The sequence below is a fragment of the Eptatretus burgeri genome, chromosome 11 (genome assembly GCF_056783735.1).
Source record: "Eptatretus burgeri isolate ZD-2024b chromosome 11, Ebu_testis_v1, whole genome shotgun sequence".
NCBI lineage: Eukaryota > Metazoa > Chordata > Myxini > Myxiniformes > Myxinidae > Eptatretus > Eptatretus burgeri.
The window spans coordinates 76,662,255-76,686,533 of NC_140971.1; the positions used below are offsets into that span (position 1 = coordinate 76,662,255).

The 24,279-nt window shown below is 44.8% G+C and overlaps 1 protein-coding gene and 1 long non-coding RNA gene across 4 annotated transcripts in view; one reads left to right on the forward strand and one right to left on the reverse strand.

Moving 5' to 3' along the window:
- Positions 1-3,300, reverse strand: part of LOC147017419 (angiopoietin-2-like) — a 280,361-nt gene extending 277,061 nt beyond the window's left edge. Inside the window, exon 1 of the mRNA XM_085847066.1 lies at positions 3,105-3,300. Within this exon, the coding sequence (XP_085703192.1) occupies positions 3,105-3,158 (54 nt within the window). The 5' untranslated portion in view covers positions 3,159-3,300. The remainder of the gene's footprint in view (positions 1-3,104) is intronic.
- Positions 3,301-4,236: 936 nt separating this feature from the next.
- Positions 4,237-24,279, forward strand: part of LOC147017420 (uncharacterized) — a 119,333-nt gene continuing 99,290 nt past the window's right edge. For all 3 annotated transcript variants that reach the window (XR_015049492.1, XR_015049494.1, XR_015049491.1), the window contains exons 1-2: positions 4,237-4,369; positions 19,806-19,883. This is a non-coding gene — a long non-coding RNA (uncharacterized LOC147017420). The remainder of the gene's footprint in view (positions 4,370-19,805; positions 19,884-24,279) is intronic.

Sequence of the window (24,279 nt, forward strand, 5' to 3'; positions counted from 1 at the left end):
ATCAACTCATCCTGGGAATTCTTTCAAAGAAACTTGCTCTCCCTCATGCACAGATTTATCCCCTCTCGTGTTCAGTTGTCTTACCCTTCCTCCCGCCCTTGGTTTACTGAAGCTTGTGGCGAGGCAGTTGTCCTGAAACAACTTGCCTTTGCCTCATGGAAAGCAAACCCAACTGAGGGCAATCTCAGTTCTTTCCACAAAGCTCGAACAAGTGTGTAGCTACCCTCAGGAGAGCCAGAAAACAACATCTTTCTCATCTCAAGTCTGAACTCTCAAACCTCTCTCCCTCCTCAAAATCCTGGTGGCGTTTAATCAAATCTGTTTCTGGTGTATGTTCCCCCTCCATCCCCTCCCTTACCTCAAATGGCCGCACTGCTGATTCCACACGTGATAAAGCTGAATGTCTAAACTCGGTGTTTGCAGCTAAATCTTGTGTCCCAAACCCATCACTATCTCTACCCACTTTACCCAGTCGCACCCAACTGTCCCTGGACTCTGTATCCTTTTCTCCTGACAAGGTGGAGAGCTTGCTTTCAAACCTCGAGTCAGATTCTGCAACCGGTCCAGACGGCATCAGCCCACGTGTCCTCAAAGCCTGCTCTTCTGCTCTTGCTCACCCTCTCTCTCTGTTCTATTCACCCTCTCATTTTCCCAAGCTCATCTGCCATCTGCTTGGAAATCTGCTAACATCACTGCCCTGCATAAAAAAGGTGCAAAAACAGATCCCTGTAACTATAGACCAATCAGCCTTCTCCCAATCATCAGCAAGGTTATGGAATCCATCATCGCTTCAGACATGAAATCCTTCCTCTTCTCCAATGGCTTGATTTCCAATCATCAATTTGGTTTCAGACCAGGTCACTCTACCCTAGATATGCTGCTACTGCTCTCCCATCAATGGATGGAGGTCCTCAATGCCAGACAGGAAATCCGAGCCGTATCCCTGGACATATCACGTGCTTTTGACACAGTCTGGCACCCTGCCCTACTCACCAAACTCTCTGCCCATGGTATTCAAGGCCATCTCCACTCATGGCTCGCAGACTTCCTCTCCTGTCGCAGTCAACGTGTGGCCCTAAATGGAGTTCTTTCATCCCCTCTTCCTGTGCAGGCTGGAGTTCCTCAAGGTAGCGTTCTGGGCCCTGTTCTTTTTCTGGTTTTCATCAATGATCTCTCGGACTCTCTGGAAAATCCTCTATTTCTCTTTGCCGATGACTCAACCCTCTGCCGTACCATCTGTCATCCCTCAGACCGGCAAGCAGCAGCTTCTTCGCTCACTGCAGATCTGGATAAAATCACAAACTGGTCCAACACGTGGAACATGTCTTTCAATCCAGACAAATCTCACACTCTCACTATGTCTCTTCGAAAGGACCGTTTACAAAACCCCATCCACTTTCTCAACAATCCTCTGGAAGAAGTCTTTTCTTTCAAGCTTCTGGGTCTCACTATCTGCCATGACCTTTCCTGGGAAAGTCACATTTCCAACCTTGCCTCCAAAAAGCCAGTCGCCGACTGAGAATCCTCCGTCGTGCAAAGTCCTTCCTCGGCCCTCTTGAGCTCCTGACCACTTACAAAGCTTTTGTCCGTAGCCTGATGGAGTACTGCTCTCCCCTCTGGGCTGGTGCTCCTGCCTCCCACCTTTCTCGACTTCACGCTGTCGAAACCAGGGCTTTTAAGATCATTGGCATCTCCCGCAATGAAGCTGAGTCTTTGAGCCTCTCACTCAATCACCGCAGGTTGGTCGGTGGTCTTTCTGTCTTCTACCGACTCCTCTCCAGCCTTGCCCCCCTGCTCTCTCTGCGATTTGTCCCAACCACATTTCCACAGGGCGCTCAAGGTCCGCCAACAACCCACTTCTGGTAAAACTACCAAAATCACGAATCACTGCTCATCTTCACTCTTTCATTCCTCTTTTTTCCCGCCTTTGGAATAAACTTCCTCACTCTATTCTTTCCCATTCTTCCCTTCAGGCTTACAAAACAGCTGTTCACCACCACCTCTTATCTTCCCCCATCCAAATCCTCGATCTTTTATACCCCCGATAATCCACCCAAGCCCACTTCCTTCAATTCTCCTGCTTTCCTTCCTGAAAGTCCCTTTAATGTCCATCTTCCCCTCGCCATGTTCCCCGTCCCATCCCCATCCCTCTCCCTTCCACAGTTCACCTGTGTCTGTTCCCCAATGTTTTGTCCCTTCCACTCCCGCCCCTCTTGTCTCATGCCTCCTTGCTGTGAGTTGTGTGTTAGCTCTCATACGAGCCTCGACCAAGGTATACAAAAAAAAAAAAAAAAAAAAAAAAAAAAAAAAATCAAAGCTGATACAACAGGAAAAAAAAACCCACAAAACCATTGGAAAGCATTCATAAATGAAAATAAATAAATGACAAATTAAATTCACGTGAGCAACCCGAGAGAATGGGGAAGCACGATAATGTCACGTGCCGACGGACATCGAAGCCGATACAGTGGGAAAAAATCACTGAACCATCAGAAAGTATCCATAAATGGAAATATAAATAAATGAAAAAATAAATGCAGGTGAGCAACCAGAAACAATGTGTAAGCATACCCCACGAGTATAAAAATACGTCTGCCTGTCTGTCTTTTTTTTCGCGTTATGGAAATCTTGTCAGATTGTGGATGAAATTATTAATTTAAATGTGTGTGTGTGTGTGTGTGTGTGTGTGTGTGTGTGTGTGTGATTTTTTTTTTTTACAGTTTGGAAAAACTTACTTCAGGGGAGAACATACATGGACATGTAGGGACCCAAGGATCAAGTATTTCATCTGTCTTTGTGTTGATAGTCCTTGGTGCCTTGTCAAGGGGTTGTTCAGTGCGCATGTGTAGGTTAGTTTGTATTTCCCCCGTGTAATGTCTCCCTACCCCTACCCCCCCCCCTGCGTCTTTCAATCTTTCTTCCTTCACCCCAATCGGTTCATTCTCTCCCCCTCTGCTACTTTCAATCTTTCTTCCTTCACCCCAATCGGTTCATTCTCTCCCCCTCTGCTACTTTCAATCTTTCCTCCTTCACACCATCAGTCTGTTACCTCACCTTCACCAAACATCATTTCGATAATCCCTCCTTCACCCCATCGGTCTGACCTTCAACCCCGCAGCAGTTCGGTCATCTCTTGCTCCGGTGGAATCCTTCTCCATTTTCCTTCCATTCTCACATGCATGTTCATGGCACAAAGCACGACGCTTGGTATTCGTGACCTGCGGGACGACCCTTCTCACGTGTGAAAGAGTACGTACAGTACGTACAGTACGTAGAATGTTATGCACGCGCAGGGAGGAGCTGAGGGCTCCTGTCGCGGCATTGGGCGCGTGAAGGGAGGGGGCGGAGACTGTATCGAACATTCACTCAGAGTGACGGATTGTGGACCCGCCCACATCGGATGGGGACCAATGAGAGGAGAGGCTCGCACGAGCTGAGACAGAAGATTCGTGAGGAGAAAGAAAGTGTGAGGGGAAAAAAAAAAAAAAGAGAAAGGAAGGAAGAACAAACAGTTGGTATCATGCTTCTGTGGTGAAAGAAACTGAAAAGCTTGTGAAGAAAAGGGAGGGGAGAGAACACTCCTTCCATGAAAGTTGTCCTGCGGTCTCAATCCTGTCAGCCACAAAGGACGAGGAGGATGAATGGCAACACCTCATTGATGGGGGACTGAGGAGGAAGAAGCTGAGGTAGAAGAGGGCGAATCGCAAATCTTGTGTGAGATGAGTGTCGTCTTCTTCTCCCCGTGAGTGAATATTCGGGAACTCACAATCACATAATTTCTGAGGGACATTTCTCTCAAGATTGTGAATCGGAAGTTGTTTCGACAGTCACTTCATACTCATCCACCATTTTAATTCGGTAATGAAGAAATAATATTGTTACGAAACCTTGTTTGAGGGGTTACCATGAAGGGGCTCCTCAGACTCTCTTCCTGATGTCCAGACCTGAGGCCACCAGCCACGGATAACTCCGTGGTCCGGCGAGTTAACCGCAGACACCGATAGCCCTTATTCAGATGACGTCACCGGTCACGTGACTGTGGCAGCTCCGCTATATTGAGCGGCAAGAAAGTATTTACCGCGTCAATAACAACCCATAGTCTCCACTTCAACTACACCGTTATTTCCAAGCAAGCGATTTTTTTTTCTGCAAATGGGTAAGAGTTGTTGTGCCCCGGGATGTACTCAGCGATATACTAAAGGCTCTGGAGTTTGTAACTCTTTCTTTAGCGATATACTAAAGGCTCTGGAGTTTGTAACCGCTTTCCCGCCGAAGTAGATGGACAAAATCTTTGGATATCGGTTCTGAAAAGAGAAAAAATGGCGACCTGGCGAACATGACTGGTTGTGTGGCCTTCATTTTGTCTCCAGTATGTAACTAATTTCTGATACGTTATTTCAGTAGTTGGTATTAAATAGCTGGTGGTTACAAAATATTGTCTGATTTGTATCATTAAAATGCATTATATCCCTTGTTTTATTGACAATGAGATACGATAGATCGCCTTTCTAACAGCTGTCTAACGCACACAGTTCTGAGCTATTTCCTCGAAACTTGTCTTATTGCTCTTACATCGCAGATTAAATCAAATAGTTTTTTAAATCGCATTTTAGAAATTTGAAGAAAAAAAATCAGTGTAACATTTTCACGACAGAAAGTCACATCAATATGTATAATACATTAAAAACTAGCACTTGGAAATATCCACAGCTGTTCACTCGCTTGCTACATTGTACCGTATGTTTGTCATGGAAAAAAATATAATGTATCTGTAAGCAAACTGACAAACGAAGATTTTTTTACAAACTTAGCATTTTGACAAGAGCGTAACTTGAAATTAACTTGTGGCAGCAGTCAGGTTAAAAAAAAAGTGATGCTGGTTGCTGAACAAAACAAGCAACAACGAATACAATAATAGTGAAATGAAAGAAAACAGGCTTACCTTTGCCCTCACGATAATACAGTTCTTGTCAGCTTTCGTCGAGATTATGTCACTAACAAACCCGGCGACATAATATGAGTAAGCGTCCATACTCTTGAAGGCTTTCAGGCTGGCTTGAGTGTAAGGACTCGGCGTTTCAACAAGGTAAACATAGATGTCAGGGAAAACGATTTAAGGCCAAAATTTCCTTTCTGTTGTCCATTTATCCTTTGAAATAATACTAGCGATACCTGTGCACATGCACGGGATAGCAGTACAACATAGCTGGTAGCAGACGACAGACCGTACACGGGGAATGACAAAAATACGCATTGTGCAAAATGCAAGTGGCACTATGGAACGCCAAGACTTCCCAAACATTGTCGGCATGTCCGTTCCGCTAAGTGCCACAGCAATTTCATAGGGATCATGTGACGGCAAGCCGAGTTTTTAGTGTGCAAGCTTGGTATTATAATAGAGATAAGGATCTTCACGAAGACCACACAGCTTCAGTTTTTCACAGTACCTCTTCTTAGAAATAGCATCTAATCCATGGAAATATCCCAGAAGTTCACGTGACATGTGCGTGGTAGCTATTATTTTTTGCTACTCAATATGGCGGAGCCTTACCTTCCACTGTGACGTCACTCGCTTAGTGCATAGGGTCAATTGAAATCACCAAACTGAGCAGGGTCCTTGCTCCTTAACTAACACAATACCTTACCAGTGATTTTTGTAGTCCTAATTGGGGAACCATGCCCTTAATGTCCACCCATCTATTTAATACAAATGGCCGATCGAACCCTGGGTGAAGACCAGGAGTTTTATATAAACATGTAATATCGAACTAACAATTTTATATAAACATGTAAAATATATATATATATATATATATATATATATATATATATATATATAATGTTAACATTGAAATAAACATGTAAATAAAATAAATACAGTATAAAATAAACAAAAACAAAAAAATTACTTTTTAATTTTATTACAAAATAGCGAGGGGGTTGAGGATAAATATATTACGTACTCGTTTGTACTGTCCTCTGCTGCAAATCGAAAACACAAGACTTAGCTCAGGATGATGATGATGATGATGATGTGAGAGGGGGGAGGGTCTTGGTTAGAATGATATGGACGTAGAATGGTGTGATGGCTGTTTGATCATCAGGAGCCTGTTGTTGCCATTGTTGTTGCAACAAAGTTGCCTGTTGCATTGCGACATAGAAGAAGGGTAAAACATTCCAAAGCCAACTTGATCCAGAGCAGAACATTCCTGCTTTGAGAGGAAGGTATCAAATGGAATCCTCTTCCAAAATGATGTCGACTTTTCGGCATCTGCCATGGTTGAACTGGAGCCTTCGGACCCAGGTGCCTCGTGGAAACGTTGCTAAATCGGTAATGATTTCTCCTGTATTACTGGTTCACTCAGAGGTAAATATGGTTTCCTACCCTATTAACACATTTGACTAACGTTTACCGCACAGTCGATTCATTGATCCCATAATAGCAGCTCACAGATGCTGCACTTTGACCTCTTGCCAAACTATCCACCAACTCGACTTTTTTGCACAATGTCAACACTTTTCTCTGCCTTTTGGCACAACTACCCTGGATTCAGACCAGGTCACTCTACCCTGCATATTCTGCTTCTACTCTCCCAACGATGGATGGAGATCGTCAATGCCAAACATAAAATCAGAGCCATCTCCCAAGACGTATCATGTGCTTTCAATACGGTCTGGCACCCTACCCTGCTCACCAAACTCTCTTCCTATGGTATCCAAGGACATCTCCACTCATGGCTCGCAGACTTCCTCTCCTGTTGCAGCCAACATGTGGCCCTAAATGGAGTTCTCTCATCCCCTCTTCCCGTCCAGGTTGGAGTTCCTCAAGGCAGTGTTCTGGGCCCTGTTCTTTTTCTGGTTTTCTTCAATTATCTCTGACTCTCTGGAAAATCCTCTTAATCTCTTTGCTGATGGCTCCACAATCTGCCGTACCATCTGCCATCTCTCAGATCAGGAAGCATCGACCTCTTCACTCTTTGCAGATCTGGATAAAATCACAAGTTGGTCCAAGACGTGAAACATGTCTTTCAATCCTGACAAATCTCCCACTCTCACAATGTCTTTCCAAAAGGACCATCTGGAAAACCGCCCCTCTACTTTCTCAGCAATCCTCTTGAAGAAGTCCTTTCATTCAAGCTTCTGGGTCTCACTATCTGCCATGATCTTTCCTGGGAAAGCCACATTTCCAAACTGGCCTCCAAAGCCAGTCTCCGACTGGGCATCCTCTGTCGTGCAAAGTCCTTCCTTGGCACACCTGAGGTCCTGACCACATACAAAGCTTTCGCCCACAGCCTGATGGAGTACTGTTCTCTGGGCTGGTGCTTCTGCCTCTCACCTTTCTCGGCTTCACACTGTGGAAACCAAGGCATGTAGGATCATTGGTATCTCCTGCGATGAGGCTGAGCCTTTGGGTCTCTCACTTTCTCACCGTCGGCAGGTCGGTGGTCTTTCTGTCTCAAGTCTCTTCTCTGGCCTCGTCCCCCCCCCACCCTACTTTCTCTCTGCGATATCCCCCCCCCCCCCACGCATATTAACACAGGGCAATCAAGTTCCGCCAGCAACCCCCCTCTGTTATAACTACCAAAATCAAGAATCACTGCTCACCTTCACTCTTTCATTCCTCTTTTTCCCCACCATTGGAACAAACTCCCACACTCTCTTCAGTTCCACTTTTCCCTCCAGTTCTTCACAACAGCTGTTCGCCACCATATCTTATCTTTCCCCATCCAAAATCATGATCTTTTCTACCCCCGTTAATCCACCCCAAACCCAACTCCTTCAAATTCCCTGCTTTTCTTCCTGAAAGTCCTTGTCTTGTAAGGACCTGAAAGTCCCTGTAGTGTCCATTTTGTTTACCCTGTGTACCCCACCCCATCCCTTTCCCTTCCACAGATCTCCTCATGTCTCTTTTCCCCACTGTTTTTTTTCCTTCCCTCTCCCACCCCTCTTGTCTCCTGCTCCCCTTGTTGTACGTTCTGTGTGTTAGCTCTCATTCGAGCCTCAACATTGTATTAACAAACAAACAAACAAAAAACAACTAATTTTGTCCGTTTTACATTTGGGTGCTCTTATTAACTGTTGTGTGTCTCCCAGATTTTGTAGATCTAGTGTTACAGGATCTCCGTATGTCATTTCCTGTTTGATGAAGATTCCTTATTAAACTTAGCTTTATTCTCATATTCTGTTCTGATTACTTCAATTAACTATACACAAGAAACAACAAAAGGCTTATAATGGGAGTTAATCGTACATGCGGACACAAACAATGACTCATCTCTGCTCAAAAACCACGATTGGCCAAAATGAAATACCGTGATAACTAAATTGGAACACAATCGGTTGCCCGTGATTTGACTACACTATTATAACCCACAGTATTTGAGGGTTTACTGTATGCTTTTAAAAACATAGCAAGCATCTATTCACAGTCAAAAGCAGGTAGAAATCAAGAGGCACGTATTTATAAAGCAATGAAAGACAACAGAGCAGCAATCTTATTCCCTTAGCACTTATGAAGCCCATTGTGTTCTTCCTTCCACTATGTACACAGGACAGGCGTGCCGTCAGAAGCATTTCAGGGAAATGTAGATAGGAAGAAAAGAAGAAAGAAGTAGAGCTAGGCGTGGTTGTGGCCTCTGACTCACCCTGGCTCGCACAGGCAGACCCATGCAAATCCAAAGTGGTGGGGCAGAAAATGGAAGGAATGTAAGACAGAGGAATGTATGGATGCAGTATGAATTGAGAGGAACGGTGTATGAAATGTAGGCTTAGAGGAAAGGCTTGAAGTGCGAATCAGTACCTCGTTCACTTGGGACAGTTCGTTGATAGCTCTTCAAAATCGTGATGTCTTTGGTTGCTCTCAAATTGATGAATTAGCGTTTTTTAGATGAAAGCAAGAGAAAGATCATGTAAGTCAGGAATGGAATTATTGTCCCATGCTGAGGACCTTGTGGCTCTCTCGTTCTCAGGCCTCGCCCTGTGCCCGACTCATAACGCAGTCTGCCCAGCGCAGCTTGGCCCAGCTCCAGCGCAGATTGTCTTGGCAGGCGGTTTCTCCTTGGCGCAAACAGGGCAGGTAGCTTCCTTCTCACTTGGGTACCCAGCACGTTCCAACAGTGTCAACAGGTCTCATGTTTCGCCTTTTCAGGCTGGGTAGGGCCACAAGAAGGCAGAGTTCGTGTGACCGGAGTCACCAGGATCAAAGGCCACACCCTTTGCCCCTGTGCATTGCTTCCCCATTGGCTGTATCTTCCAACTGCCTTCAAGGAGAGTGCGTCAAACTCCACCCACATCTTCCAAGGAAACCGCACCCTGAACGGCAGTCTTTGTTAGCGCCATTGCTGTTCTTGCCATCGTACTTCCATCGTTGTTCTTGCCATCACGCATGCATCATTGTGCTTGTCATTGCTGTAGTTGGGCTTGAAATGTGTGTCGTGCCATGTGAAAAGTGCGAGAAGGAAAGAAAGAACGGGAGGAATTTAAAGGGATTGAATGAATTAATGAAAATGGGTTATGTAATCGGTACAAGAAGCGAAAAGTAATGACAAGGCAATGCAGTTAACATGGTTAAAAAAACAAGTATGAGGCGGCACGGTTAACATAGGTTCGGGAGTGAAATAGTGGGTAATGCAAAGGACTATAGTTAGATGAGATGGATTGATGGATTTGGAAGATGGATAGAGTGATTGGGAGACAGATCGAGAGAAGATTAAGAATGGGAGAATTATTTGAAGGGGAAAACCTAGCTCAACCCACACAACACATTTGTCCCTCATTCCCTATACAACGGGCAGGAAAACTATCTAAGTACACAAACTCATGAAATAATTAATTCTTGTGGATCCTACGTGTTCATGGATGCTCTCCCCAGGGTCCGGTTTAACGTCCGTCATAATACTGTATGTAACTAGGCAGGTACTGCTAGAACATTCATGCAATGTAAAATGCGACCATCAAGTCCTTAACTCCCCACTCCTCACAAAACCCAAGTCATAAACCTCCCCCTCCCAAGCCGAAGCCTTCAAATCCCCTCCCCACCACAACTCCTCAACTCACCACACACCACAACTCCCCAGCCCCACCCCCCTCATCCCACTATTAATTTGCAATTGATCACTGGCTTTGATACCATTACAATTTTTTATTAGACGCTATAGGCATCAAAACGCTACATACACTATATCGAGCAAGCAGTTTCAAATGGAGCACATCACCGCCATTTGAGCATTTAAATTGCATCAAATGTGGCAATAAAAGCTAATTGTTGCTCCCAACTTGCTGGCTCGATAACAGAAGATGCCGTTTGCAATTTTGACACCTCAATCCCTACCCGTTTAGAATCCCGTGCAGGCATGTGCAACTTGTCATCAAAGGTTGAGGTGGGATGTTAAAATATTTCACAAACCCACATTTTTAGCTTCATAGTCTTGGATGGTGTAGGTTCATGTTAAACTTACAAAAAAAGAAAATTAGAATTTCTCATTCCTTGTGAAGCTCCCAAAATCCATGAGGCTCACTGCTCACCTCAATGCCTCTTGTTCTAATTTTCCTGCTTGTGGAAGCTCCTTCCGAAGTCTGTTTCACCCCACTCTTCCCTCCTGGGCCTCATGGTGTTACACCACCACTTCAACTTCACTTCATTCTCAATACATACATGTGATATTTTCTATACTCATTAACCCACCCCACATCTCCCAATATATTGGGAGGTTGCTTTGGTGCCCTCGTTTTCCTGTACATTCTTACCCTCATCTTGTTGCCATCATGAAAGTCTCTCTAAACTTGTATCTTCTTGTACTCTAAAGTATCTTGTATTTTCTTGTTGTGTTGTATCTTTGTATTTAGTTGAACTCTAAAGTACCCTGAAGTTTCCCTGATGTTCTCCGTCTTGTTACCTCTGCCCACTGAAGGTGGACAGAGATAATATTTTCACCCCAGTTTTGTCTGTCTGTTTGTTTGTTTGTTTGTTTGTGAACAGGATATCTCAAAACGTGGACGGATTTGGATTAATTTTGGTGGATGAGTTGGTTATGTGACAAGAGCAATCCAATTAAATTTTAGTTCAGGTCCGAACCCAGATCCGGCCTTTCAGTGGGATACAAAACGTAAACAAATCAGCCTGGCGGAGGTATGTGCTCCACCGAGTACCCCTCTAGTTGTTCATTATATCCATCCTCTTGTTGCTCTCCTCTTCCTACATAGTCTCTCTTCTGTTCCTGTACGTTATTCCCTTGGTTACCCCATTGGCCATGCATTTCCTTCTACCCTCTGTCATCTCATTCTTCAGTGAGTCTCGATTTTTATATAGAAAAAGAGCGCTTTCAGTTTCGAGCCATACACCATGGGTCTTTTTTCTGTTCAGTTGTTGAACATTCTTAATAATTATCTTATTCATGGCAAGGCTGGTGTCTCTCCAAAGGAAGTATCTGAAACGTAAAATAATGTAAAACCCTGTAACATATAAGAAATTCTGTACGAGCCGGAGAATCAACTGAACGATGGAATGCTTGCATTTTACAGAGCATTGGAGTTTACGCTGCATTGGGATTTTGATTCCAAAGATGGAATTATTATCATTACAAATATACAATTGTTGGTGCCATTGTTGAAAACAGTGGCATAAACAAAACCAGCAGTAGCGTCTGAGCTTCACTATCTGCAAACAGAGCAGCATCATGTTGGCTTTACTGGCTCATTCCTCCTGGAAGGCACAGAATAAACACCCCCCAAAAATGTTAATCTCAAGACTTTTATTTTTTTTATAATCCTTTATTTGATGTTGTGTTCACTTTATTTTCCCTCTGTAAATGTTACATGCAGCCTTTGATGAATTTTTTCTGAGGTATGTACTGACCTGGTATTTTGGTTGGCCTGTTTAGCATTCCCATATGGGCACAAAGTTCATGATGCTGGGAAGCCAGGTTCAAATTCCGTCGTCATTGTGAGCAAATGGATATCAGGCTTGGATTTGATAGTGGGCATTCTTTGTCATCCAAGGTTTTTCCTTTGGGAATCTGAACTTTTGACAACCAAGAAGGCCTTCATTCACAGCTTTATGGAGTACTGCTCTCCCCTTTCAGCTGGCACCAATGTTTCACACCTTGCCCTTCTTGATGCCAGAAAAATAAGGTCCTCAAAACCATTGACCTCTCCCAAGATGAAGCTTTGAGTATGTAGGCCTGTGACTTTTGCATCACGGAAAGGTTGGTCGCCAATCTGTATTCTATCACCTCCTTTTGATATTGCACCCTCTGACCTCTCTTGCCTCTCAACCCACTCAGGTTTCTCTCACCAATGCCAGTAACCCTCTTCTTGTTGAGCTCCCAAAATCCAGGCTCACTCCTCACTTCTTCTCATTTGATCCTCTTTTCTCTCACCTGTGGAAGCAACTTCCTGAGTCTGTTCAGTCCCATTCTTCCCTCCAGGGCTTCAAGACAGCTATTCCAAATCCATTGGGACCATGCTCTGTGTGCAGCGTTGGTGCTGCCCAAGTAGTCTCCTGGGCTATTAGGCACAATCCTGGATGGGTGACCACTCTGACGCAGGATACTCGAATGGTTCAATTATCCCAGCAAGATTGTACTCATTTTGCTGACCTCGGAAGGATAACAGGCTGAGTCAACCCCACCTGGTATTAATTCAACAGAAAAGCGGAATTTGAACTCATGATCCTAGGATCCCAAGCCTGTCACCCTAACCATTTAGCCAACACCAAGCATACAGCTATTCACCTCTACCTCAAGTCATCCCCCACCCCATCCACACTGATTTCTTCTACCCCAAATGACCCCATTGCGAAGCACTTCCTTTTTCCAGGTTATTGTGATCCCCCCCCCCAACTCCCTCATCTCTTTTTGTGTTCTTTTTCGATTGGTTTGCTCCTTTTCTGTTTCATCTTGGCTTCCCCCTTCCTCTTCTTGCTGTGTTCCATTCAGTTTGTGTGCAGCTTGTTCATCCCAATGTGTCCTTCTCCCCCTCCCCTTGATCTCTCTCACTCTCACGTCTACTTATACTGTTGGTATTTCCATTTCGTTTCCTTCCATTCTGCTCTAGCTCCTCCACGAGTATCGATCACATATCTAAAAAAAAGGTAAGTTATCACCGGCATCCTGAAAATCCTGAAAATCTTCAACATCTTGAACCAGCATCCTGAACGAATTCCAAATTCCTTTCCTAACTCACAGAGGGCACTGCATCAGTGGCACAGCTATACTCCCAGCAATGATTCTAACAAGTATCCATATGCTGTACGTAAATGAATGAACACTTTAAATCGCTGTGGAAATAACTGAGATTAAGTTGATATAATGAGGAAATTCAACAGGTGAGTGAAAAATGAACAAGTATGGAGATGTGCAAAGCAGGTGGTGGAGTGGTGGAGAAATATTCCTTGACACTACATACAGATGAATTGCATGTTGAGGCCTACTACAAAATGCATTGGCTTAATGCAGCATCCCAGTCGTTGTCTTGCTTTAGAAGCCTTCTTTAAAACCAGCATCAGATTTTTTTTTTTGATGATTGATGATACCAGCATGATTTTTGATGATTTTGATGATACCAGCAAGCTGTCAGTCATTTTGTAATATTGGACAGGTCACCACTCCGACACAGGATACCAGCAAGCTGGCACTCATTTTGCAATCTTGCACAGGTCACCACTCCGACACAGGATACCAGCAAGCTGGCACTCATTTTGCAATCTTGCACAGGTCACCACTCTGACACAGGATACCAGCAAGCTGGCACTCCTTTTGCAATCTTGCACAGGTCACCACTCCGACACAGGATACCAGCAAGCTGGCACTCATTTTGAAATATTGGACAGGTCACCACTCCAACACAGGATACCAGGAAGCTGGCACTCATTTTGCAATCTTGGATTGGACACCACTCTGACACAGGATACCAGCAAGCTGGCACTCATTTTGAAATCTTGGACTGGACACCACTCCGACACAGGATACCAGCAAGCTGGCACTCATTTTGCAATCTTGGACTGGACACCACTCCGACACAGGATACCAGCAAGCTGGCACTCATTTTGAAATCTTGGACAGGTCACCACTCCAACACAGGATACCAGCAAGCTGGCACTCATTTTGCAATCCTGGACAGGTCGCCACTCCGAAACAGGATACCAGCAAACTGGCACTCATTTTGCAATCTTAGATGGGTCACCACTACGACACAGGATACCAGCAAGCTGGCACTCATTTTGCAATCTTGGAAGGGTCACCACTCCGACACAGGATACCAGCAAGCTGGCACTCATTTTGCAATCTTAGATGGGTCACCACTCTGACACAGGATACCAGCAAGCTGGCACTCATTTTGCAATCCTGGACGGGTCACCACTCCGACACAGGATACCAGCAAGCTGGCACTCATTTTGCAATCTTGGAAGGGTCACCACTCCGACACAGGATACCAGCAAGCTGGCACTCATTTTGCAATCTTAGATGGGTCACCACTCTGACACAGGATACCAGCAAGCTGGCACTCATTTTGCAATATCTGACAGGTCAACATTCCGACACAGGATACCAGCAAGCTGGCACTCATTTTGCAATCCTGGAAGGGTCACCACTCCGACACAGGATACTAGCAAGCTGGCACTCATTTCGCAATATTGGATAGGTCAACATTCCGAAACAGGATACCAGGAAGCAGGCACTCATTTTGCAATCTTGGACGGGTCACCACTCCGACACAGGATACCAGCAAGCTGGCACTCATTTTGCAATCTTGGACAGGTCACCACTCTGACACAGGATACCAGCAAGCTGGCACTCATTTTGCAATCTTGGACGGGTCACCACTCTGACACAGGATACCAGCAAGCTGGCACTCATTCTGCAATCCTGGACAGGTCACCACTCCGACACAGGATACCAGCAAGCTGTCACTCATTTTGTAATATTGGACAGGTCACCACTCCGACACAGGATACCAGCAAGCTGTCACTCATTTTGCAATCTTGCACAGGTCACCACTCCGACACAGGATACCAGCAAGCTGGCACTCCTTTTGCAATCTTGCACAGGTCACCACTCCGACACAGGATACCAGCAAGCTGGCACTCATTTTGAAATATTTGACAGGTCACCACTCCAACACAGGATACCAGGAAGCTGGCACTCATTTTGAAATCTTGGACAGGTCACCACTCCAATACAGGATACCAGCAAGCTGGCACTCATTTTGCAATCCTGGACAGGTCGCCACTCCGAAACAGGATACCAGCAAACTGGCACTCATTTTGCAATCTTAGACGGGTCACCACTACGACACAGGATACTAGCAAGCTGGCACTCATTTTGCAATCCTGGACGGGTCACCACTCCGACACAGGATACCAGCAAGCTGGCACTCATTTTGAAATATTTGACAGGTCACCACTCCAACACAGGATACCAGGAAGCTGGCACTCATTTTGAAATCTTGGACAGGTCACCACTCCAATACAGGATACCAGCAAGCTGGCACTCATTTTGCAATCCTGGACAGGTCGCCACTCCGAAACAGGATACCAGCAAGCTGGCACTCATTTTGCAATCTTGGAAGGGTCACCACTCCGACACAGGACACCAGCAAGCTGGCACTCATTTTGCAATCTTATATGGGTCACCACTCTGATACAGGATACCAGCAAGCTGGCACTCATTTTGCAATCCTGAACGGGTCACCACTCCGATACAGGATACCAGCAAGCTGGCACTCATTCTGCCAACCCTGGAAGGGTGACAGGCAGAGTCAACCCCACCTGGTATTACTTCAACTGCCGTGTCGGATTTGAACTCTGGATCTTTGGATGATTCCACTAAAAAACATACGAAGCATGATATCTCAAAAAGTTGTGGATAGGTTGTGGCAAAACTTGGTGGATGAGTTGGTTAGGTGACAAGAACAAGCTGATTCGGTTTTGGTTAAGGTGCAAATTCAGATTCGGATACAATAATTTTATAATTTTTGTGAAAGTGATTCTTCACCGTTGAGATATTTGGCCAAAAACGATATGAAGCATGATATTTCAAAAAGTTGTGGACGAGTTATGACAAAACTTGGTTGATGAGTTGGATAGGTGACAAGAACAAGCAGATTCAATTTTTCTTCAGGTCCGAATACAGATCTGGCCTATCAGTGGAGATTCAAAAAGTAAACTGTTAAGCTTGGAGGAGGTATAAGCACTCTACCATGTGCCGTTCTAGTGTTCATGTTTAACACGAGATATTGTTACGAATTTGGAAGCCCACTGCACTCAACATTCAGTTCCTTATAGTTCAACAGTTATATCGGTAAGTGTGTGTTTATAGTTAGGGTCCCTTCCCTAGTTGAATGGGAATTAAATGTCCATGCGCTGCAGAGTTATTTTGATAGTCAGGGTTTTCTTTTACATTTTTATATCACCAACAACTACAACACCTTCACTCCATCCTGACACCATAACGCTTGTGGTGGGCGGAGTTCAAGGAGGGATCTTGCGGCGGCTCTCGACCAATCAGGGGGATGCGAGCGAGGTTGCCATCAGTCGGCCAATGAGCGCAGCCCACGCAGGACCATGTTACTCTCCCTGTTTGAGGGGTGGTCTGACGTGGCGGCCGCCACGCCCCCCGATCCAATCGGCGGACTGGCGCTCCTTTTGGCTAATCACGGGGGCGACGAGCGCATTTTGCGCGCCTAACCTGTCCAGTGAGCGAGAGCGGGTCGATGGCAGGTGGCTCCTCCCCTCTCGAGAAGGCGTGAATAAGTGTTCGGGGCGTTCGGTCTGGTGCGGAGAACGTCAAGGTCGCGTCGCCTGGTCGCCTCGTCAGCCGCGTCGCTTGGTCGCCTTGTGAGCCTCGTCGCCTGGTCGTCTCATCTTTCCTGCCGGCGTTGTCTGGTTCACCTTCATGCCGGCTGGCATCCATCATTGCCTTGTGTTGCGGGTTCGAGTCCCGCCGAACCGGATCATCGAAAACCGCACGAGGCGGCGAGGTGCGAGACAGGTTCTCCCCTTCGTCTCACCTTCCCTCCTGAGCTGAAGGGCCAAATAAAGGCCGCAGCCATCACTTTTTTGGGGTATTTGTTTGTGTGTGTCTGTGGGCCCGTCTTCAAATATAATTAAGTGCCTTGTACATACTTGCATTTCTTTTAGTCGGTTAAATTCTGCTCCTTGTGTGTTCCTTCCCCCTATTGTAAATAAATATCCATTTTGTTGAATGTTTCAGCTCGTTTTTGTGTTTCTTTCATTGGTTTTGCATGGTGCGTGTTGAGAAATAGTGAGGGTAAGTTGTGCATTTGGACCGACGGGACCTCGGTAACCATCCGCTCGGGTTACGCATGGGTCGAGCACGGTAACAGCTCGTTCCGTTCGAGCTCTGTCGAGGGTGTGAATTCCTCTGGAGCTCGCCACGTGGGCCTCTAGGTATTTTGAAGTTTGGCAAATAACCCTGTCCCAAGCGGTTGAATTATTGGCGATTCACGGTCCTGTAAGGAACCCGTACCTTCGGAGTTATCGGAAAGGTACAATCTAGATTCCGGGTGTTCGGTGGAGCTGACTCTACTGCTCCATCTAGCGGTCATGCTCACCGCCGATACCTGGCCCACAACAATATGACCAGATGAAGGTAGTTTGTGCTGTGTTGTTCACACTGTTTCAAGTGCTGTATGTTCTATGCTGGTTCAATTTCCAGTCTGCCAAAAACTTCTTTTTTTTAAACACAATTTTCGCATTAAACCAACTTTGTGTTTCTTGACATTTGAGAGTAAATAAAATAAATAATGAAGTTCATGAGCAAATTGATATGGGGTATGTCTGTTACCCCCAAGTATCTGCAGGCAGGCCTGCCACGACCCAGAATGGGCCCTGGGGCAATACTAAGTGTAGGCCCCTTTCATCCGGGCCCTCTTCAAAAAAAATTCTTTTTAAACAACCTATACGTAGGTTTCCGTATTTTGCTCATTTGAACGCATGTCATCGTTGAGGGGAATTGGCATGTTATTCACTTATTCCTACATGCGGATTGGTTTAACACACTTCATCCAGATGGGGTGTGGCCAACACTTCTGTGTTCATTTACGTCATTACGTCATTACCAAGATTGTGATTATGTAAATTGTTCACACAGTAGTTTCTTTTACGAGGAAGGGTGTCACTGTCTATGCCAGTGAGGTGGCTTGGAGGGAGATACAAAACAAGAAGTCAGGTGGTTGCTTGACAGGTGTGATGAAAATCATGCAAATCACATCACTGTCACCTTGACCTTCGACATATATCATCAAAAAACATTGACAGCCTCAGTTTTGTTCTTCAGAATCCTCTGGTAAAGAATGCGAATGCTTTCAGCTGTGAGTTATCACACTCAGTAAATACCAAGCCATGCCGAACTACAAGCAAACGAGACACACCACAACTTTATTATGACGAAATTTTTTTATTTTCGTCATAATAAAGTTATCCTGGTGTTTAATCGCCACAAAATAGTCATTATATGAAACAAAAAAAATTGAAGGAGTAATTACATGTGCCCCTATTAGGTCCGGGCCCTGGGATAGTTACCCTGTCTGCCCCCCTTCCTCCCCCTCGAAGCCCCTGTCTGTAGGAAGCACGCAGTCCACCAGCAACCCCATCCTAGTGAAACTGCCGAAATCAAGAATCACTGCTCACCTACACTCATTTATTCCTCTCTTTTCCCACCTGTGAAACGACCTTCTATACTCTCTTCAACTCATTCCTCCCTCAGGGTCTTCAAGACAACTGTTCACCACCATCTAAAGTCATCCCCAATCCAAAAACATGATCTTTTCTACACCTGTTAAACCACCCTCACCCCTCCCAAAATTTTATTCATGTTTCCATCATGTCCACCCCTTGCGTTCTCCCCGACCCCTCATCGTTACTTGCATCCCTTGTCTGTCGGACTCCTGTCCACCTTCTCCCTCCACCCTGCTATTGCCGTTTCCCCTTATCCTGTTGTTCCCTAATGTTGTCTCCTGGTCTGTTCTGCGTCCTCGCTCTTCCACGAGCCTTAACCATGTATAAAAAATGTTATTGTTCCTGCAGTCTTGATTAACTGCAAAGATATAATTATATACAATTCATTTATTTGTTTGTTTAATTTTTTGCCTAAAAAATTATTTTTTTAAAAACAAAACCCCATGTAGGTGTGTCGCTTATACTACTTCGATCGATTCTAAATTCAAATGTACCAGAGAAACGTTCCTGAAACTCCATGAAATAAATACAATAAGACTATCACACTCATCGTGGAGATGATTAATGTGAAAATGGCAGTGGCATGCCTGTTGCTGCCAATTTTCTTGCAATGCAATTTGCAACATGAAGACCTAAATAGGGGTCAAGGCTCTTGGGGCAATGGCAGAAGGGAATGGAAAAAGGGACTGTGCCGAGAAAAGATAGTGCTTGTGTGGACAGGGGACGCGAGTGGGCTCTTCTTTTTTCTTCTTCGGTTTTTTTTTTTTTGGAAGCAGCTCTGATAAACCAGGCACGTGTGGCCATCTCCTTGCATCCTCATGTCTGTTTGGCTATTGCTCATTTTCTGATAGGCGCTATCCTGGCTATCTTGCGCCGCGAGTGGACTATGTTTAGTTTGGCAGGATAGCAGGAATGATGAACCACACACACATGCGCTCCTTTGTTCAGCTCTAGAGTTTAAGTGCTCGGGGATGTGCCATGGAAGCAAAGGGGTTTAAGTGACGGGGCATAGGATTCCACTCGTACCCTCGACCCTAGTGCTGAATACATAATTCAAACATTTTGCTTTCCTTTCCCTTTTACTTCCTCCACCATTTTTTTTTTTCAGGTGATGATGCACCAGATGTCTGCTTTTCACCCGGTCCATTCCTGTCAGGATTCAACACCAAGAGCAGAGCGATCATGGGTGAGCTCATTATCAGCGAACTGTTTGCCGGTGAACATAATACTAATGATATGAATTGTGTACTAATATTATTTGGTATAACGCATCATGGATGACCTACAAGCCAAAAGGCAGTTTGTGGTTTCGGCTGAGGAACCAAGAAAGGCCGAGAAGTGTGATTTGGTATCGTACTCTTTCCATTTAACTTTTCCAGAGGACATGCCCTGCAAACATGTGTTTTTTACTTTAACAGCGACCGTATCGCAAAAGCAATGGTGGTTTTTGAAATCTGAGACATTTGCCCCCTGTTCAGACGCTACGTAGGTTGTGCCGGTGACAGCAACCTCGAACATTAAAGGTCTTGTTTCCTGCTGCGTCAGCTGCGGAGGAATGCTGTGCCCCAGGAGAGAGTTTACGCCGGCAGTAATCAACATGAACAAGCAAATTCCACGGCCTCGGGAAATCGGTCGTTTTGTGGTTGCTCCTATATTTTTTTTCTCAAAGTTCCATGCCAGTCAGACACCAGGGAGCCATCTTTGTTTTGAAGTCATGTTGAAAGGAGGTCTTCATAAGCCACAGTCCTTTAAGTCCACAGATAAAAGGGAGACTTCTATTATGACTGACACACACATACACACACATACACACACATACACACACATACACACACATATACACACACACACACACACACACACACACACACACACACACACACACACACACACACACACACACACACACACACACACACACGTGCAGCCTTGCAGCTGCTGGTTGCGTCATTGGTGAGGGACACAGCTATGCCACTGATGCAGTGCCCCTATTACCAATACACTGGTGCTCATTTTGCCAACCTCAGAAGGATGGCAGGCTGAGTCAACCCCACCTGGTATTAATTCAGCAGCTGACAGGCCTCAAACTCAGGACCTTCGGATCCCAAGCCCACCGCCCTAACCACTAAGCCAACACCAGGGTTATTAAGATTTATATTTCAAGGTATTACAAAGTATTTAAGACATCCTTAAATAGGTCATTTAGGCCTTCGCACCTGTGTAAAATCCCAGCACTGACACTGTCGGCATTGATGTTCTCATAAGCATGTGCTACAAAGGTATTGAGGCAAGATGTCGACAGGAATTGAGAAAAAAAACAAAGGAGTAGGGTTACAGGAAGAGGCCATTTAGCACATTTATTTCTGTTACATGCACTTATTCTACTCTTCCACCAATTGCAGGTAGTGTTTGTTATACAAGCAGAAGTTTAAACGATGTAAGGTTGGCTCACAATGTCAGAAAGTAAAGAAGCAACATTGGGATTCTTAAATAAGGACGATATTCAACACCATCTATCTATAATTCCAGCAATCTGTGTGTGTGTGTGTGTGTGTGTGTGTGTGTGTGTGTGTGTGTGTGTGTGTGTGTGTGTGTGTGTGTGTGTGTGTGTGTGTGTGTGTGTGTGTGTGTGTGACCGCTGTTTCTCGACAACCTCTGGTCTGATCTAATTGAAACTTGCCAGGTATATTGCTGGGGACCTGAGGATGTGCCTTTTCAAGGTTTGATATTAATCGGACAAGTGCTTCCCAAGTTATGGCCATTTATTTACCAACCAATGGCAAGACACTTTGTTGCGTGGGCGTGGCCGTTGGTGAAGGGAAACACAGCCACGTTCCCCATTACGGGTTACAACGTACGGGCTTCCGGAGAGTGATGACTTTGTGTATTCTAATAATTTCTCGATTTCTTATGTGCATTTATAGATAAACACAATGGCCCAAGTTATGATCGTTTTCATATTAGACGGTGTATAAATTTCGGGAACATCAGAGTGCTGGTATGCTCCGAACCAGGAAGTAAATTTTTTTCTCTCTCTTCTCTTCTCTTTTTGTTTTTCCTTGCCACAACATTGCGAAAAGGTAAAATACGTTGGCGCTAATTGAATAATTGGGTATTAAAAATAAATTGCGAATAATCGTAACTGCGAATAATATCGAACTTCCGGGTCACGCATGTGAGAGCGAAGAAACTGCCTGTGTGGTTTATTTATTATTATTATTATTTTATTTTATTTTTTTTTACGGGCACGTACTAGTTTATATATAACGCCTGCATGACCAGCAGCACGAAGTGAAGCATCCTAATATCTATTTTTTTATATACTTTCAACAAATATTTGTTTTTAACTTGGTTTGAGTAGTTTTGGACATGATTCACAACTATTGCACTACTTGCCTACCATTGTACGTGTTGGTGATTGGACGGAGTTGTGGAGAGCTGCTATGATGGCATCGAGGTATGCAAACTCACCTCTGAGCTGTCGAGCCTGGGATCAAATCCTGACCCAACTCTCAACTGTCGTCCTGGTGTTGCACGGGAAAGGTGATTCACCAATGTTTTTGACCTCCCTCGGATGGGTGTTAAAATGGAGTCCCTTGCCATCATTAGTTGGTGGACGTTAAAGATCCATGGTGTCTTTTGCGAAGAGTTGTTGAGTTGGCATCGTCACCAAAGAAGAAGAAGAAGAAGAAGAAGAAGCAAGCTAGTTGGGAATGTGTAAAATTAAAATTAAGAGATGTCGGGAAGCCTCACATGGTGCTGCTACTTACAGTGCCTCCAGAAAGTCTACACCCCCATTTCAAATTTTTCACCTTTTGTTGCCTTATAGCCTGGAATTAATTGCATTAAATCAGACTTTTTCCACCTTTATTTACACATCGTAACCCAGAACTTCCAAGTGAAAAACAAATTCTACAAATTTCAGAAAATTAAATAAAAATACAAAACTGGAACATCTTCCTTCCTTCCATATGAGTACTGCTTCATCAGGATGAAGATTACCACACTGCAGTTGCAGGCATGGAACAGCACTGATACAAACATTTATAACAGTACACTGGTACTCATTTTATCAACCTCAAAAGGATGACAGGCTGAGGCAAACCCACCTGGTGTTCAGTGGGAACAAAGCTCAAACTCAGGACTCCAAGATCCAAACCAGCCACCCGAACCACTAAGCCAACACCAGGCATTCAATTATCTCGGGGGGGGGGGGGTGGTCACTTGTCTTGGTTGGATAAGTGTTCACCACCCTGAGTTAATACTTGGTAGAAGCACCTTTGAGACAAACTCTAGCTGTGAGTCTGTTGGGATAGGTTTCTATGACTTTGCACACCTTGATTGGGCAACATTTGCCCATTCTTCTGTACAAAACTGTTCAAGCTCAATCAAGTTGCATGGGGAGCATTGATGAACAGAAATCTTCAAGTCATGCCACAGATTTTTAATTTGATTTAGGTTGAGGCCCTGGCTGGGTCACTCAAGAACATTTACCTTTTTGTTCCTTTGCCACTCCAGTGTAGCTTTGGCTGTGTGCTTCAGGTCATTGTCATGCTGAAAGGTGAACTTCTGTCCCAATTTCAGCTTTCTTGCAGAGGGCAGCAGGCTTTCCTCTAGGATTTTTCTGTATTTTGCTCCATCCATTTTCCCCTCGAGCCTGACAAGTGCCCCAATCCCTGCTGATGAGAAACATCCACATAACATGATTCAGCTACCACCATGCTTCACAGTAGGGATGATGTTCTTTGGTTGATGTGCTGTGTTGGATTTTGGGCCAAATGTAACGTTTTGCATTTAGGCAAAAAAAAGTTCCATCTTGGTTTGGTCAGACCACAAAACTTTTTGCCACATGGCTTCAGAATCTCCGCAGTGGTTTTTTTAATTCCTCAAACGGGACTCAAGGTGGGATTTTTTGAGTAATGGCTTCCTTCTTGCCACCCTACCGTACAGGCCAGACTTGTGGAGTGCTTGGGATATTGTTGTCACATTCACATAGTCATCAGTCTTTGCCATAAAAGCATGTAGGTCTTTCAAAGTTGCCATTGGCCTCTTAGTGACCTCTCTGATCAGTCTCCTCCTTGCTTGGTCATTCAGTTGGGAGGGATGGCCGAATCTAGGCAGGGTCTTGGTGGTTCCATACGCCTCCCACTTCTTAATGATTGTCTTGACTGGGATATTCAAGGCCTTTGAAACATTTTTATACCCATCCCTTGATCTGTGCCTTTGCACAACTTTCTCCCAGAGGTCATTGGAAAGCTCCTTGGTGCTCATGGTTGTCTTTGCTGTGAAATGCACTTCCCAGCAGAGGAAACCTCCAGGAACAGCTGATTACCTCTGCCACTGAAGGTGAAGGAGGTTGTGTTTTCACCCCTTTCTGTCTATTTGTCTGCTTGTCTGTGCACAGGATATCTCAAAAAGTTGTGGACGGATATTTTTGAACGGATCAAAAAGGATCTTTTGGACAGGTCAAAAAGTTGAAATTTTATGGACAGGTTCGGTGTGTGACAAGGACGAACTGATTAGATTTTGGTGAAGATGCGGATCCGGATCCAACTACTAGAATTTTTATGTGATTTTTCACC